The 15,226-nt window shown below is 40.9% G+C and overlaps 1 protein-coding gene across 6 annotated transcripts in view; it reads right to left on the reverse strand.

The window, feature by feature from the left end:
* The window catches only part of COBLL1 (cordon-bleu WH2 repeat protein like 1), a 101,814-nt gene that overhangs the window by 34,723 nt on the left and 51,865 nt on the right, over positions 1-15,226 (reverse strand). For 3 of the 6 annotated variants that reach the window (XM_075829380.1, XM_075829382.1, XM_075829376.1), the window contains exon 1: positions 9,381-9,511. The exons of 2 other annotated variants lie outside the window; for them this stretch is intronic. In XM_075829380.1, the coding sequence (XP_075685495.1) occupies positions 9,381-9,472 (92 nt within the window). In that variant the 5' untranslated portion in view covers positions 9,473-9,511. Of the gene's footprint in view, positions 1-9,380; positions 9,512-12,252; positions 12,331-15,226 lie in introns of those variants that run through there. One more of the 6 variants, XM_075829381.1, reaches the window with a different exon arrangement.

Consider the following 15,226-nt stretch of genomic DNA (forward strand, 5'->3'; position numbering starts at 1 on the left):
TTGTTAACCTGAATTACTTATATTAAACCAGGCCCATATAAATTTAAATGGTCTCTAATGGAAGAACTTCACTGTTAGGCCCCATACACGACCATAGGTGTTTTTTACGGTCCGCAAATACGGTTCTGTAGTCATCTGCGCGTCAACCGCATATCTGGCACACTGTCCACAAGTACGGTCCACAGTGAATCCGTATTTCTGGATCCGCAAAAAAAAAAAAAAAAAGGGAGACTACAAATGGTGTCACCAACATGTCTCAACCCCTTGAAAAGGTCACATGATCCTTAAGGCGCGATTTTCTTGGGGAATTCCCTGCCGTCGCATAGCAACACACGTGACATAGACTCCTATGGGCAAAAGCGTGCCGCAATTGCGGATAAGAATAGGACATGTTCTATATTTTGCTGATCATTTATACGGCCCGGGCACACATCAGTAAATATACGTAATGTGTTGGTGGCCTATAGAAATGAATATGTCCGCAGATTATCCATAATTACAGATAAAAACTACGGTCGTGTGCATGGGGCCTAAAATCGGTGGTGGTAGAGAAACGCTCTAAAATGTACCATTGATATAGAACATACTTGCTTAACGGGGTTTTACACTGGGCCATTATAGGGAAAACTATCGTTCATAGAACGCTCGTTGCCGATAAATTCCGTGTGTAAACAGGGCAGTGATCAGCAGCAAACGCTCGTTCATCGGCTGATCGCACAGTTTTAAAAAAGTTAAATATTATCATTGTCAGCAGCACATCTCGCTGCCGACATGATAATAATGTATGGGGACCAGCGATCGGAGTAACGACTGCTTGTCCCCATCCATAGCTCGTGACAGGAGCAAACGAGCTCGCTGCACAGGCCAAAATCGGACGATGTAATAGGGCCTTTACTCTCCTGGATTGTCCAGGAGTTTCTCAAGAAAAGGGTGTATCTTCCGGACTACCTACAGAGCAGGCAAGTCCGTAACAAAAGGCTGCTGGCAGCTAGAGCACCTGACACAGATTCATAAAAGTATGATATAGAATGATATCCAGTTCGGTGCAGATTAGCCGGACTCTAGATTTACAACAGGAACATGCTTAAACAATGCAAAAAACAAAGTCAATAGCAGGAAACACTTTGACTACTCCGTCGCCTTTTACTGGCACGTTAGCTACTATTATCTTCCGACAGCAATTGTTCTCTCTAAAAAAATGCAACTGACATTCACGATTATTTTTCTTGCTATTTAAAGCATTCAATATTGAAAAAGTAATTATAAAATAGTAAATTTACATTAGACAGAAGACAACTTAGGCTGCGTTCACATCTGCGTCAGGACTCCGTTCCAACATTCCTTTGGTTTCTGTTTGTGTCAGTCAGGGCTCCGTTCCGAAAATTTTGGCGGAACGTCGGAACGGAGCCCTGACGCAGATGTGAACGCAATCTTATTCTAAAAATAATATAAAAATTGCAGCTTACAAAATCACAGCAATTTATTTTTTCTTCCTTCTACAGATCTGTTTCCAGTTGAGACAAAACTCCAGCAGACACATGAAATCATACCGCCACTCCCTAAGCTAGCCCACATTAGAACACTGTTCTTCTATTTTCCCTTAGATCCACTATCTTGACTGTAGAAATCACTGTCTGCAGTCAGTAGATGTGAAAACTACGTCTCAATGCCGTGTCCAGACATCACATAGTAAGGTGGGGCCAGATCACATTTATGAGAAGCTATAGTGATATAGATTGTTCAAAATTGTGAGCAGGATACTAGGAATCCACCGACCCAGATCTCTGGCACAGGAAAAGGCACAGGAGAGGCTGCAGACCATGCCTTGTGCAGCAGCATTCGTGTCACAGGCAGGGTGCAAACTCCAGCCCACTGCAGATTGGAGAAGAGATGATTGGTCGGCAATAGCGAAAACCATCTACAGGAAACTGGACTCAGCCTGGAGGAGATTCAGTGACAACGCAGAATACACAGGGTTAAGCAGACTTGCAGTTGTCATCCGGTTCAATCTTGGCTTGTTGCTATGCAATGGCCTTGCTACATTCTGCCGAATATTTTATCAGATATTATATCCGATAAGACTACAGATGGGACTTCATAGGGGAAACTACGCTTTTCATCTCAGTTTCCCTTAGGAGCATAAAGTACTTTTTTGCAGCAGTTGTAGCAGTATTTTGTAGCAGTGTTGCAGTATTTTTTTATAGAAGCCGGTAAAAAAAAAAAAAAAAAAGACGTAACGAGACTGTCAGCCTGCTGCATCTTCAGTGAACAGTAGAACATTGTGAATCTTTCCCTAATTTAAGTCCCTAAGGCTAATACTGTCATTACTATCACTGTGACAAAGTCACATGTAGATGCAAGATGTGATTCTGTTGTGATCAATGACTGGGATGAAGCTGCAAAATAAAAATAAAAAACCACAACAACAATACAAAGTCTGCCTTGTAGCCCTTGTATCCCATCTAGCAATAAATTATATTGCAACTGGAGGCTTTCCCACAATCTGGCCTTCAATATTTTTTCCATTCCCCAAATCAAATTACAACAATACAATTTTCCTCACCAACATAAATCTCGGAAGGTACTAATTTTTCTTGCTTAGATCCAGCTGGTATTGAGTCTATAGGGCAATGCTCCTGAGAAAAAGTATGCAAAATAGCTCGCCCCAGAAGGAAGAAAACTGTATCTCCAGGGGAGTACTCTGTAAGTCAACGTCTGACCCCTTACAGGGTCTTAAAACTATAGATGGGTGTCCCTGGTTTGGCTGATAACCAGAGTTGTGTTTCAAGGCTCTATAATGGGTTGGATATTGACTTACATGGTAGCTACCTATAGGTGGTGCTAGAGAGACAGTTTTCTTCCTTCTGGATAGGTGTAGGCAGGTCAAGGTCACTGCTTTCCACAAGGTCATCACCCTCGTCTCCTGCTGCTGTCATTATTCCCATGATCCAAATGGACAAGAGTTGTTCTAGCACCACCTAATTCATATCAGAGTATACAGCAGATGGATAGAGGATAATAATCAATAGATATTGTAAATGCAATCAGACCCTAGTTAAATATACCAAAACATTGAAAACAACAGAAGCCAATGAAAAGCACAACATGGAAAACGTAGACAACCCCTTAAAGCTTTTTCAGTTTTTAATAACCAAGGCAAAAAAAATAAAATATATATATATATATATATATATATATATATACACACACACAAGTTTCGCCAAACATATTTCCATATTTCTAACACCAGCATAATTTAGTGGATCCTACAATTACTCATCTTTTTTTTAGTAGAGTGCTATGATTATGTATGGAAACCAAGGTCAGATGTGAAGAGGTGGAGTCATGCCTACAGATTGCTTAAAGTACACAAACCACAAGCTTGATAATGCTTACCTGTTACATACGAGTAGAGGAGGCGAGCAAATTGTAGTTATATAGAAATTAGTATTATCAGCAAAATCCTAGTAGTGTCTAGGGTTGCACGATGCATTGAACTTTCGATGCTATACCGATACTGTTCGAGGACAAAGGGTTCAATACTATAAATTCATGTGTTTTAATACTAAGCTGGGCGGCCGTGAAGCTTAGCAGCAGGCAGGGGTGGGATCCGGCCAATTCTCCCCAACCAGTTGTTAAAATAACAGCCGGTCCATGGAACCAGAGATCAGAGCGATCCCGACCCAGCCCCCCCTGCACTCAGGCGTCCAACCTGTTGCTCGGAGCTTATATTCTGTTATGGGTCATTATGGTCTCCTTTTTTTCATTTTCACTGTGAATTATATATTTGTATCTTAACATTATACTTTCTGTTCAGAATATTGTTTGTTACTCATTTTATTCTATTTCACGTACTTTGCATTTGTGTATTATGTATAGTGATAACGATCAGTGATTCACCTTGATGATAGTTCAGACCATAGCGTTATTACAGAACGCTATCCAGAGAATATGATTAGGCTGTTCTCTTTTTATAGTGTGTCTGTGGACCTTTTTATATGTGTAGAAGATATTTTTTAATAAAGATTTGTCATATTTTTTATACTTAGTAATTGTACTTGCATCTTCTTTTCTTCCGTTATATATATTTGGCAGACAATACATGTTCGTTTTTTGATCTCCCTTACAATAAACTATTTATCAATATAATTTTAATTATTAGATTGGTGGCCCCTACTATATTTTTTGTCCAACCTCTGGGACCCCCAAGTGATCCTGAGAATAAAGGGGCTGCAGCTCTGATTTAGCGCTGTGTCCGCTTATACTCCATTAGGACACAGCTAAGATGACTTACTAGGGTTAAGCTACATTATCTGTAGGGAGTCTAATGTAATCTAAAAGCTGTCGTATCAAAGGCTTAGGCTGCTTCTCTTTTCCCCCATGCTTTACACTGCAACAGGATATGCCATGACTTTATGATCGGTGGGGGTCCAACCTCTGGGACCCTCAAATGATACTGAGAAGGGGCTGCAGCACTGATTTGTCACGGTGTCACAGATTTACACAACACAGCGGAGCCCGGGACATCAACTGTGCAGGGAACTGCAGAACAGCCCTTTCAAGTGAATTGGGCTGGCTGCAGTGCCCTCCACAGCCGGGTCACTGGGGTGCCGCTGTGCAAGGAAAACGTAGAAGGGGACGCAGCGCTAAATCAGAGTTGCAGCCTATTCGAGTCTCAGAGGTGGGACTTCCTCCAAATCATAAAGTGATGGCATTTCTTAGTGATGTGCCATCACTTTATAAGATAGGAATACCTCTTAAATGACAACTTTCCAAAAGTAGCAGATTTGTGAAGTGTTATACTAAAAGAACATCAACTGAGCAAGGAAGATAAGTGCGTTCAAAAGCCAAGTTGTTATATCAAGACAGACTTCTTAAAAAAAAACGTATCACATGTTTCAAGTCTGTCTCGCCCTGCACTTCTAGATAATCTTCAAGCATTTTAAATCCCATGTTTTACCAGTTATGGCACTAGTAAAAATAAAAACAATACAGATTTTGCAAAAATTTTTATAAAATTTAGATTGAAAACATATGGCGATCTGGCTCACTGTGCGCAGATGTTTAAAATGTGCCCACTATGTATTATAAAAAATGTAAAATATGTTGTGTTCCAGTCAAAGATTGCACATAGTGGTGCACGAACTCTGGATTATATGAAAATAAAGGACTTCATTTTGAAAACTTCCTATATTCTATGGATTTCCCTTGTGCCTCATACAGCAGAAGCCATCACTTTCAGAAGACTTGCAAAACAGCTTGTTAAAATACCACTGCCTACTATAAATTTGCTTTAGGCCGTGTTCACATCACGTTTGTCATGTACGCTTAGCTTGTATACTGGAAAAAAACAAATAGCGTATACGCGAACCGTATCCATATGGCTACATTAGCCCAACTGAGGCCACGAGTGTCGCTTTTGCACAACTGTTCAGTATACTGCAAAAATAAATTAAAAAAAACAATGAAAGCCTATGGCGCCGTATCCCATTGTTTGCCTAAACAGTAGTATACTGTAGCCTTCCGTCGGAGGTATACGTTTCGGAAAAACAAAACAAAAACGGACTTTTCTGTGTATACAGCTCCTATGGTAATAAACTACAAATCCTCTGTAGCCAGATCCTGCAGACTGTGTTAAGTTCTTTTTACAGATGTATCGTGGATTCCGTTCATAACCGAGGCCACAGCGCTCTAACGAATCCGTCATTCAATGGATCCCAACAACACCCAATGGAACCCATCAACTTTTAATGGGGTCCATCAGGGTTCCTTTGTCATTTAGACTGCATGCTGTGATATTCCTGCCATCGACTCAGATAGAATTGCCGACGCAGCCTCCAACGCAAATGAGAACATAACCATACTTCAATCTAATCTCTCTTCTACGTTCTGTAGATTAGTAAGAAGAAGGGGCAGAGAGAATGAAGAAACACATGACTACAGGATCACAGGTCTTATTTTTAATCTGCATGCATATGGCTCTTGTGCCAATAAAGCATTTATACAAATGATAACCGCTACAAATGAGTGAACATATATCTTCAATACATGGACCATACATTTGTAGGATTCGAGATGACAGTTCGCTAAAAGAAAATATGACTCCAGTATGAAAAGTGGGATATATCTATAATAACACATTTATAAAAACGGGCACCGACAATATTTTGGGGTTGATGTGTGCGCTCCTTATTTACATAGCGCCTGGCCATTACCTTTTTCCTCTTTTTTTTTGTCAACCGTTTTTTTTGTGGTTGTGATAAAAAAAATGTTGTACCTCATTTACAAAGCACGTGTGACATTTTCTAGTTAGCCCGCTGAACCCCGTAGAAGGGCAAAATGTCACATAGGAAAATGCGACTGTTCATTTAGGAAACATCTGATGGCTTTGCATGTAACAGCTGCCCTATATCCTTTACTTCAATAATGGGGTGCACATCTGTATACAGTATGTGTCACATTTACATATGTCTATGTACCAATTTCAGAGCAAGTCCAAAAAAATTTGCAACATTTACCCCAATGGGTTAACCATTTATACATTATGTACAGCAGACACTTAACATGAAAAAGGAAAAAAAAAACCCGTCTGAGAGCAATCACATGCCCACATTACCCTCTGACTTCCTGCAGTTTCACCGCGATCACATGAAAACGCATGATTGTATTACACATGGAGTCTGCTTCGGAGGCTTGTATAACTCATTCAGTACTAGAAGCATTTGAACAGCTCAGCTTTCAATATACCGTCCTGTGGGAACCGAAGAAGATGGTAACAACACTCTCTTGCCAAGTACAAAAATAACAAAAAATTTTAAAAAAGTTGATTTTTAACAAAAAGAAAAAAAATTAATCATCCTGGATCTGAGCATTAGGGTGAGGTCAGGGTGGCAAAAAAAAAAAAAAAAAAAAAGAAGAAGAAGAAACATTAGTCAGGAATGACAAAGTTCGTTTTTTAATGAACAACGGGGGGAAATGGTAGAGGAACATTAAAGGAAGCTTTCCCCCCCCCCCCGAGATAGTGTTAGACCAGGAAAGTTCACACAACTAATTGGTTCTAATACAACTCCCTGATTATTTTAGGAAACTTTTGTTTAGAAATGTTACAAATGGGCGTCCTCTGTGTCACTCCTATTATTTGAAGTTATGTTTAGCTGGGACAGAAAAAATCTCTAGATAGGCAATGTTGACAAAATAAGTTTTAAAAAGGATGTGTAAGTGAATCTGAATTCTGAAGATAGGCATGTTTAGAAACACAGAGAATAAATGTAGGGTGGACGTGTAATCCCCTTCTTATATATTAAGGCCGGTTTTTACACTGAAGCATTTCAATGTCCGTATTATGGCCGCAACAACCAAATTCCCCTGCCGTTCTCCTGGACCAAACAAAGCTCGCCAAAGGGTTCTACGGTGATCTCAGGTTAAAGGCCTGTTCACATTGTGTTGCTTTTCGATTAATTGGTTTCCGTTCCATAAAGTTTCAGGGTTTTCGACTGCACTATTGTTTCCGCAAAAAAAAAAAAATGTAACCTTTAAGGAACGGAAACAAACGGAAACCAAGGCAAACTGAAGCATTACCATTGAAATCAATGGTAATGCAAAAGAAAGCTTTAGTTTCAGTTTGCCTTTCTTTTCATGGGTTCCACCGACAGAAAGCTGCAACGGAACCCGTGAATGGAAAAGCAACAGTGATGTGAACAAAGCCTAACGCTACATTCACACGAGCGTATCAGATTCACGCGCATGAAAAACACGCGTGAATCTGGTCCGTTATGCATCAGTGTGCTTTGCGAGGGGCATGCGTTATTCACGCACTCGCAAGGCACATTTTTTTTTATTAGGATTATTTTCAATTGAATTGATGCGTAAATCACGCACAGCACACGGATGTGCATCCGTGTGTTGTGCGTGATTTTCACGCACCCATTGACTTCAATGCACCAAAAAACTGCACCAATATAGGACATGCAGTGATTGATTTTTACGCAATGGACACACGCTGCGTGAAAACTCCTGCATGTGTGAACAGTCCCATTGAAATTAATGGGTCCATTTGCTGCGTGTGATTTCCATCCGCAGCATACGGACGTTATTCACGTTCGTCTGAATGAGCCCTAAGGCCACTTCCACATGGCAGAATTTGTCAGTATTTTGTTTCAATATTTGGAAGCAAAACCTGGAGTTGAGGCTACAAAGAGAGAAAGTATAATGGAAAGATTTGCACCTCTTCTGTATTTTGGACCCACTCCTGGTTTTGGCTTACAAATACTGATGCAAAATACTGACCAAAATGCTGCCGTATGAAAGTGGCCCAAGTAGATCTGTGCGGGGGTCCAGGTGCTGCATTATTTGTTTTCCTTTAGTACCTATGTAATAATCTATGCATATTATAATGTTTAGTTTACTGTTTTGCCTTGCAGGATGTTTATTTTTCATCACTCACAAGCGTACTGATTTATTTTTCCCTAAAGAGCAATAATGAGGTAATAGGATGAGACAGTAGAGTAAAAATAAATGTAACTAAAACTATTTCCCATTCAAAAACACAAGGACAAAAGTATGTAAGAAAAACACGTGACTACATTTTGCATTATTAAAATTAAAGTCAAATATAAAAACGTTCCACAAGAACTGCAGACAAAACTTTGCAATAGGAAGATAATGAGGACAAGGGTGGGCGCCTCAAAAACACCACACGATACACGAACGCATCATCTGTATCTGATCATTAAAATCGTCACAAGGCCATTTACATTAGAACACTGCCAGCCATTTTTTATTGTGGTCGAGTGACCTTTGGGTCTCCTAACGTATCAGAGTTGTAACCTCTGTATTTCCTACAGACAATTCGGTCGCCAGGTGTCATGGACCACACCAACAGAAACGGGGCACTGTTTATTACAGTCCTTGCCATAGGAATGGGATATGAACATAGATGACTATGGATGTATTTCATATCAATGTTTAGCATACAAATAGCGAAGCATTGACCCCCTGCCAACAGCCTGAGTTCCCGATATCAGCACCGCGTTATAGTCTACAAAGCTCTATTAGTTTAGCCTTATACATAATATAAAACGGTTAATACAAAGAGCTGATATAAAAAAAAAAAATAATAATATTTATAATTCTACGCGTAAAATAACTTTTCTGGGTCATTGTAAATAAAGTTATTGAAGACGGTTCTGAATGTGCAAACTTTATGTAAACAAACAGTCCTGTAGCGGCACCCCCAAGATCTGGGGTTCCAAATTGCTACAATAGACACAGTTTAAGAACGTCCAGTGCGCTCTTGAATAAACTTTATTTATAACGTCCTGGAGAACCCCTTTAAGGAACGCAATATACAATTCCTCCTTTATGTAAGAGTGGTATCTTACCGCCAGCAGAGCAGCTTCCAGGCCTTGCCCTTCATCTGATCACAGAAAATAAGATTTCCTTCCCCGGAACTTTCCGTCTTTGTCTGCACCATAAGGTTTCCACCCTGTTATCAGCAGCGTTGCTTCACGGCCTATATTTATAATGTTCTACCTTCACTCACAGGCAGCAGCAGATCTGCCTGGAAGGATTAATCCTCCTCACTGAGCGCTCAGGTTATAAGAAGCTTTAATATTCCTTCTACGCAGTTGTCAAGTTTTCTCATGGCCGGAATTCAGTCAAGCAAACCTGACGACTGTTCTTATCACGATTTTAAGATTGAATACGGAGTTACATAACAAATAACTTTATGACTGAATTGCATATTAATGAATATTACAAAGAATAGGAGTCTAGTCCTGAAGGAGTGGGTTCACTGAAACTCCCTACTCATGGCATCTCAAAGTGCGCTCTCCTAGGGACACTCAGGGTCATTTCAAGAGGTCTCAACGGTTCTCATATGAAAAAAACGGGTGATGGTGGAGTAAGTGGTGTACACCATGCAGGTGCGGTGCAGGAAGATCCACTACCTACTGGAGACCATATATAGCAGGATCAACGGTATAATATCTATATAAGTTATAAAAATAACATTCATTTGATCTGAAATACAGTAGCGCCATCTGTGAAGTCATTGGGCTATATTTATTAGGGTATGTTCACACAGGCTATTTTCAGCCGTTTTTCGGGCCGTAAACACCCCAAAAAACAGCTAAAAATGCGGGGGCTGAACACCTTCAAACATCTGCCCATTGACTTCAATGGGAAAAAAGGCATTCCGTTCCCACGGGGCGTTTTTTACGTTGCAGTTTTTAAAAACGGCCGAGTAAAAAAACGCCTCGTAAAAAGAAGCGCATGTCACTTCTTGAGCCGTTTTTAATTGACAATAGAAAAACAGCTCCAAAAACGGCTGAAAATCAGAGGCCGTTTTCTATTGAAATCAGCTCCGTATTTTGTTAAGCATGTGAACATAGTCTTAATGGCAGAAGCTGTGTAATTATATAACTTCAGTATCTCCGGCAGCCTCATCGAAAATGACCGGAGTAGGGGCCGAGCATTCATATGGGGCGCACAGAGACAGCCAGGTTAGCGCATTCTTGGGATTGGAGGGGATCCTAGCGGTTGGACCCTCACCAATCAGATATTTATCACCCATTTTGTGGAAAGGTGATAAAAATCGATTATAGGAAAACCCCTTGAGAGCTACATCTACACGTTGTGGAATTTGATGCGGAAAATCTGCATCAAAACCGCAGATAAATGCAGGTAATTCCACAGGTAAAATCCACACTTAGGCTATGTTCACACGCTAAAGTAAAAACGGCTGTAAAATACGGAGCTGTTTTCAAGGGAAAACAGCTTCCGATTTTCAGCCATTTTTAAAGCAACAAACGTTTTTCAGGCATTTTTTGGAGCGGTTCTTCTATTGGCACAATGAAAAACTGCTCCAAAAACAGCTCATGAAGTCACATGCACTTCATTTTATGGGGCGTTTTTTATGCGCCATTTTTTTTCAAACGGCCGCGTAAAAAACGCCTCGTCTGAATGAAACGCCATTTTTCCCATTGAAATCAATGGCCAGATGTTTGGAGGCGTTCAGCTTCCGTTTTTTCAGGCATTTTTCAAGGCGCTTACACCCCGAAAAACAGCTGAATTCACAGCGTATGAACATAGCCTTCATATTGCGTTTTTTGATGCATTTTACATTTTTATGAAGATTTTATGCCATGCATTTTGGAGCGGTCTTTTTTATTTTAAACTCGTAGATACAATTCTTAGACGAAACCCAAAGATAAATGTTGCGGACTTTAAAATTCGCACCGCAGGTCAATTCACGTACAGAAAAATTCTGCAACATATAGAGGAGATTACTTTAGATCCCATTTACTTTGCTGGAACTGTATTACGCTGCAGCAAATCCACACTTAATTAGCATTGATTGTGTGCATGTGGCCTGAGAGCAAGGACACACGTAGCGGTGTCCGCATGAGGACGAGAACCACACCCAAGCGTGGTAGGCGTCGGTTGCAAATTAATAGACGCAAAAACGCACAGCCATTACCGATCAAACTTTTTTAGTTGCACTTAATTTGAAAAACGCATGTCGGTCGCTACCTGTGAACACATCACATCGGGAAAGGTTCTGAAAATAACATTTTATATTATGGAATTGCTATTTATGCAGTTCCCTAAAATAATCTTTCAAAGACAAAAGTAGGAGCAAGGAAAGGCTCAAATACACACAGTGTGAATAAGGATTGGTCATTCCTTGCTGCAAACCTCGGCTCTTGCATCATTCTATAGCTAATATACGACTTAAAATAAATGCTATACAATTGTCCTGCGTGAAACCAGCTTTAGGCGAAATAAAACGGAAAACTAATTATTCCGTATACACATTCTCTGCATATCTGTCCCGGCGTACACAAAGAGCTTGATATAAAACACAATTGTGGGAACTGGGCTAAAGTGAACCAAGAAAAGAAAATAATAAAAATCTCCACAGGCAGCAAAGAGAAGACACAGAGAGAACCGGCCACAAAGGAAACGGCGTCTGCAACACAGGCCGTGCAATGCGACGAGACCATCGAGATCGTCTGAGAAAGCCGCAAGTGGCTCCAAACAGGGCGAAACACATGAATAATAAAATCTGGCATTAATTAACAAAAATAATCGATTGAGATCTGAAAATTTGAATATGAAAATAGAAAACATTGCAAACCATGTGCTCAATATCTGTGTATAAAACAAATCCCACATTCCAAACATGTGAATCCAGATCATGTGACTGCGACATTTCTATCTATTTATGTTAGGAAACTTTCGACACATTACCAGCATGAACAAATACTCATGTTTTGTGACACTTTGCAACCACCAGCCAGACCTGTCCCTTCTCTTTTGCATCACCGCTGCTCAGGAATAGTCATGTGACCACCCATGGGAGATCACATGACCATTATAAATTTAGGCTAAGACTGGATTCACACTGGGCAGTAGTGTGCAGGCGCAGTCAATCATTGTGTGGCAAACTCGCCTGCTCTTTATTAGGGTTATTGGTTGCATGTTTTTGCAGGTGAGACACATGTTTTGAATGTATTTTACCAGTAAAAAAAAAAATGCACCGCCACAGCTAATAACCATATCGCAAAATCATGCGCACACTAGCACACTAGGGCTTGTCCACACGTAACAGAATTGCTGCAGAAAATTTCTGCAGCAGCTGCGTTGAAAGTAGCAGACATATTTCTACTGCAGAAAATGGTGCGTATTTTGTGGCGGTTTTCTCGATGCTGGGAGATGGTGACATCTCCTCTGAAAAACGCAGCAATTCAGTCATTTTCATTTAGAAAAAAGCATCAAAACGTAAAAACGAAAAACACACGATTAGGTGTGTTTTATACCTGTGAATTTCCTGCATATTGCTGCAGTTTTGGTACGTGTTTTCCCTAGCAAAATACGCAAGGTGTGCATCCGTGCTCAGCGCTGCGGGACGCGATGTCACGCATCCCCCATAGATGAGAGTCTATGGAGGGATGCATGATGCATGTAAAGATAGGACATGTCCTATTTTCTCACGGACCCTTCACATGGTCCGTTGAAACAGCGGCTGTGTGAACGGCCACATTGAATTACATAGGTCTGTGGGACGGCCGCTGTTTCAACGGCTGTCCCACGGACGTTTAACACGTTCGTGTGAATCAGGCCTTAAGGTGCAGTCACATGTGGCGTACTTGCCTGTACAATGTCCAATGAGAAAAATATTCCACATATAAGACAAATTTCTTACATTTCCACCTCCCATTCGTTTCAATGGGAGTCAGACGCTTCTTTTTCCCGCTAGCTGATTTTTTTTTAGCTAGTGGGAAAAGGAAGCATCCTGCTCGATCTGCGGGCGAATTCTGCTCGAACCTCACATTGAAGTCAATGGGAGGAGGAATCTTCCTGCTTGCGGCAGGAATAAGTCTGCGGCGGGGGCAGCCGCGCAAAATCCGTAGGTAAATTCACACAAAACGGAAATGTTGTAGACCTTACGTGCAGATTTGTGGACAGAAAAACCGCAGCGGAATATATTAGCAAGCAAGATGATGAGATTTACGCAAATTTCATCCACTTGCCTCAGAAATTGACCTGCAGTCCGCATTTTTAAATCCGCAGCATGTCAATTTCTGCCGAGGAATGCGCACGAATTTGCTGCACAGTAGCACGTCCGTAGTGACTATGTGCGTGAACAAGTACAAAACCGCTACTGATATGTGTTTTCTGGGGATCAGCAGACGTGCGTTAGTCTTGATTCTAGGGCATTAGGGTCAATTCAGACGTTGCGGTTGAGGTGTGGTTAAAACTGCATTGAAAAAACAAATCCGAATACTGCATGCTTTTTTACTGTGATTTGGTGCGTTTTTCTGGTGCCTGAATGGACCCTTAGATCGGGGATAATTTGGGGCTGTGTGGCATATATTATAAGGGATGGGGCACATGACTGAAATTTTGCATGCAGCCCACGTTATCTGTCTGAATTGATTTGTATGAATTGTTGCGCAGCTTGAGTTACATGCCCGATGTAGTAACCATAGCCGCAGTTTGTTTGTAAGAAACATGTCACGCTGCTTTAAGTGACTGTACGTTTTATATGTTCTTTATTAAACAGATGACTTGGCAATGTCGAGTGGAGCAGAGGGAAAACATGAACTTTGTGTGCCGCATGGTACAAATTTGTCTCATATCCTGAACCCGTCCATGCCAACATCTGAAAACAATTTTCAGGGCACTTTAATGGTCCATATATGTTTCCAGCGTATAAAAGAAAGCTATGGCAATGTGAGGACTGCAAGTCTCAGCATGCTCTGTCAGCTATTTTATCATTTATTTTTTCTAATTCGATTTGATGATATAAAGTAAAACGGTAACTTGGCCCTAATGATATATAGCGTGAGTGGATGATGCGAGTCGCACCACAACGGAAGTGAATGGAAAAAGTAGCACTATAGTCGTGCCCACCTCTATTAGGTTATGTTCATATGGCAAACTAAAAACGGACGTAAAATACGGGGCAGGATTTCAGCTGTTTTTAAGGTCTCTTGCACACGAACGTTGTGCCACCCGGGCCGTTTTTGACGGGATCCGAGTGGCACCCGATAGTCTTCACGAACCCATTCTCTTTAGCAGGTGAATCGGGTCCGTTAAAAATGGTCTGAGTCTCCGATCTGAGGAAAGATAGAACATGTCCTATCTTTCCTCGGATCGCTGACGGGTCTCGGACGGCACACTCGGTCATGTGCATGAGGCGTCTTTTGGTGGCCGTTTTTCTATTGACGCAATGAAAATAGGCTCCAAAAATGGCTCAAGAAGTGACATGAACTTCTTTTTCTGCGCCATTTTTTCAAATGGCCGCGTAGAAAAACCGCCCCTACAGAACGAAACTGTGTTTTTCCAATTGAAATGGGCATATGCTTGGAGGCCTTCAGCTTCTGTCTTTACAACCGTTTTCCGGGGCGTTTACGGCTTGAAAAACGGCTGAAAATAAGCTGTGTGAACTTACCCTTAGAGTACAAATGCAAATTGCGGCATAGTTGCCATTTTATTTATTATGTGTATATTAGTTACATGCAATGCTTGGTCAGACCCACGCCAATATGACTTTTATGGCATACAGTGTCTGTCTTACGCAGAAAAATCCCTTTGAATTAGTTATTGTACAAATGCACAAGTTCAAGAAAATTGATGTGTGCATCGACTAAATTAAGGCTGGGGTCACACTGCATAGAAGTAGTATTCCACACGGTCAAAAAACATGCTGCAAAAGCAC

Source organism: Rhinoderma darwinii, chromosome 6, assembly GCF_050947455.1.
Source record: "Rhinoderma darwinii isolate aRhiDar2 chromosome 6, aRhiDar2.hap1, whole genome shotgun sequence".
NCBI lineage: Eukaryota > Metazoa > Chordata > Amphibia > Anura > Rhinodermatidae > Rhinoderma > Rhinoderma darwinii.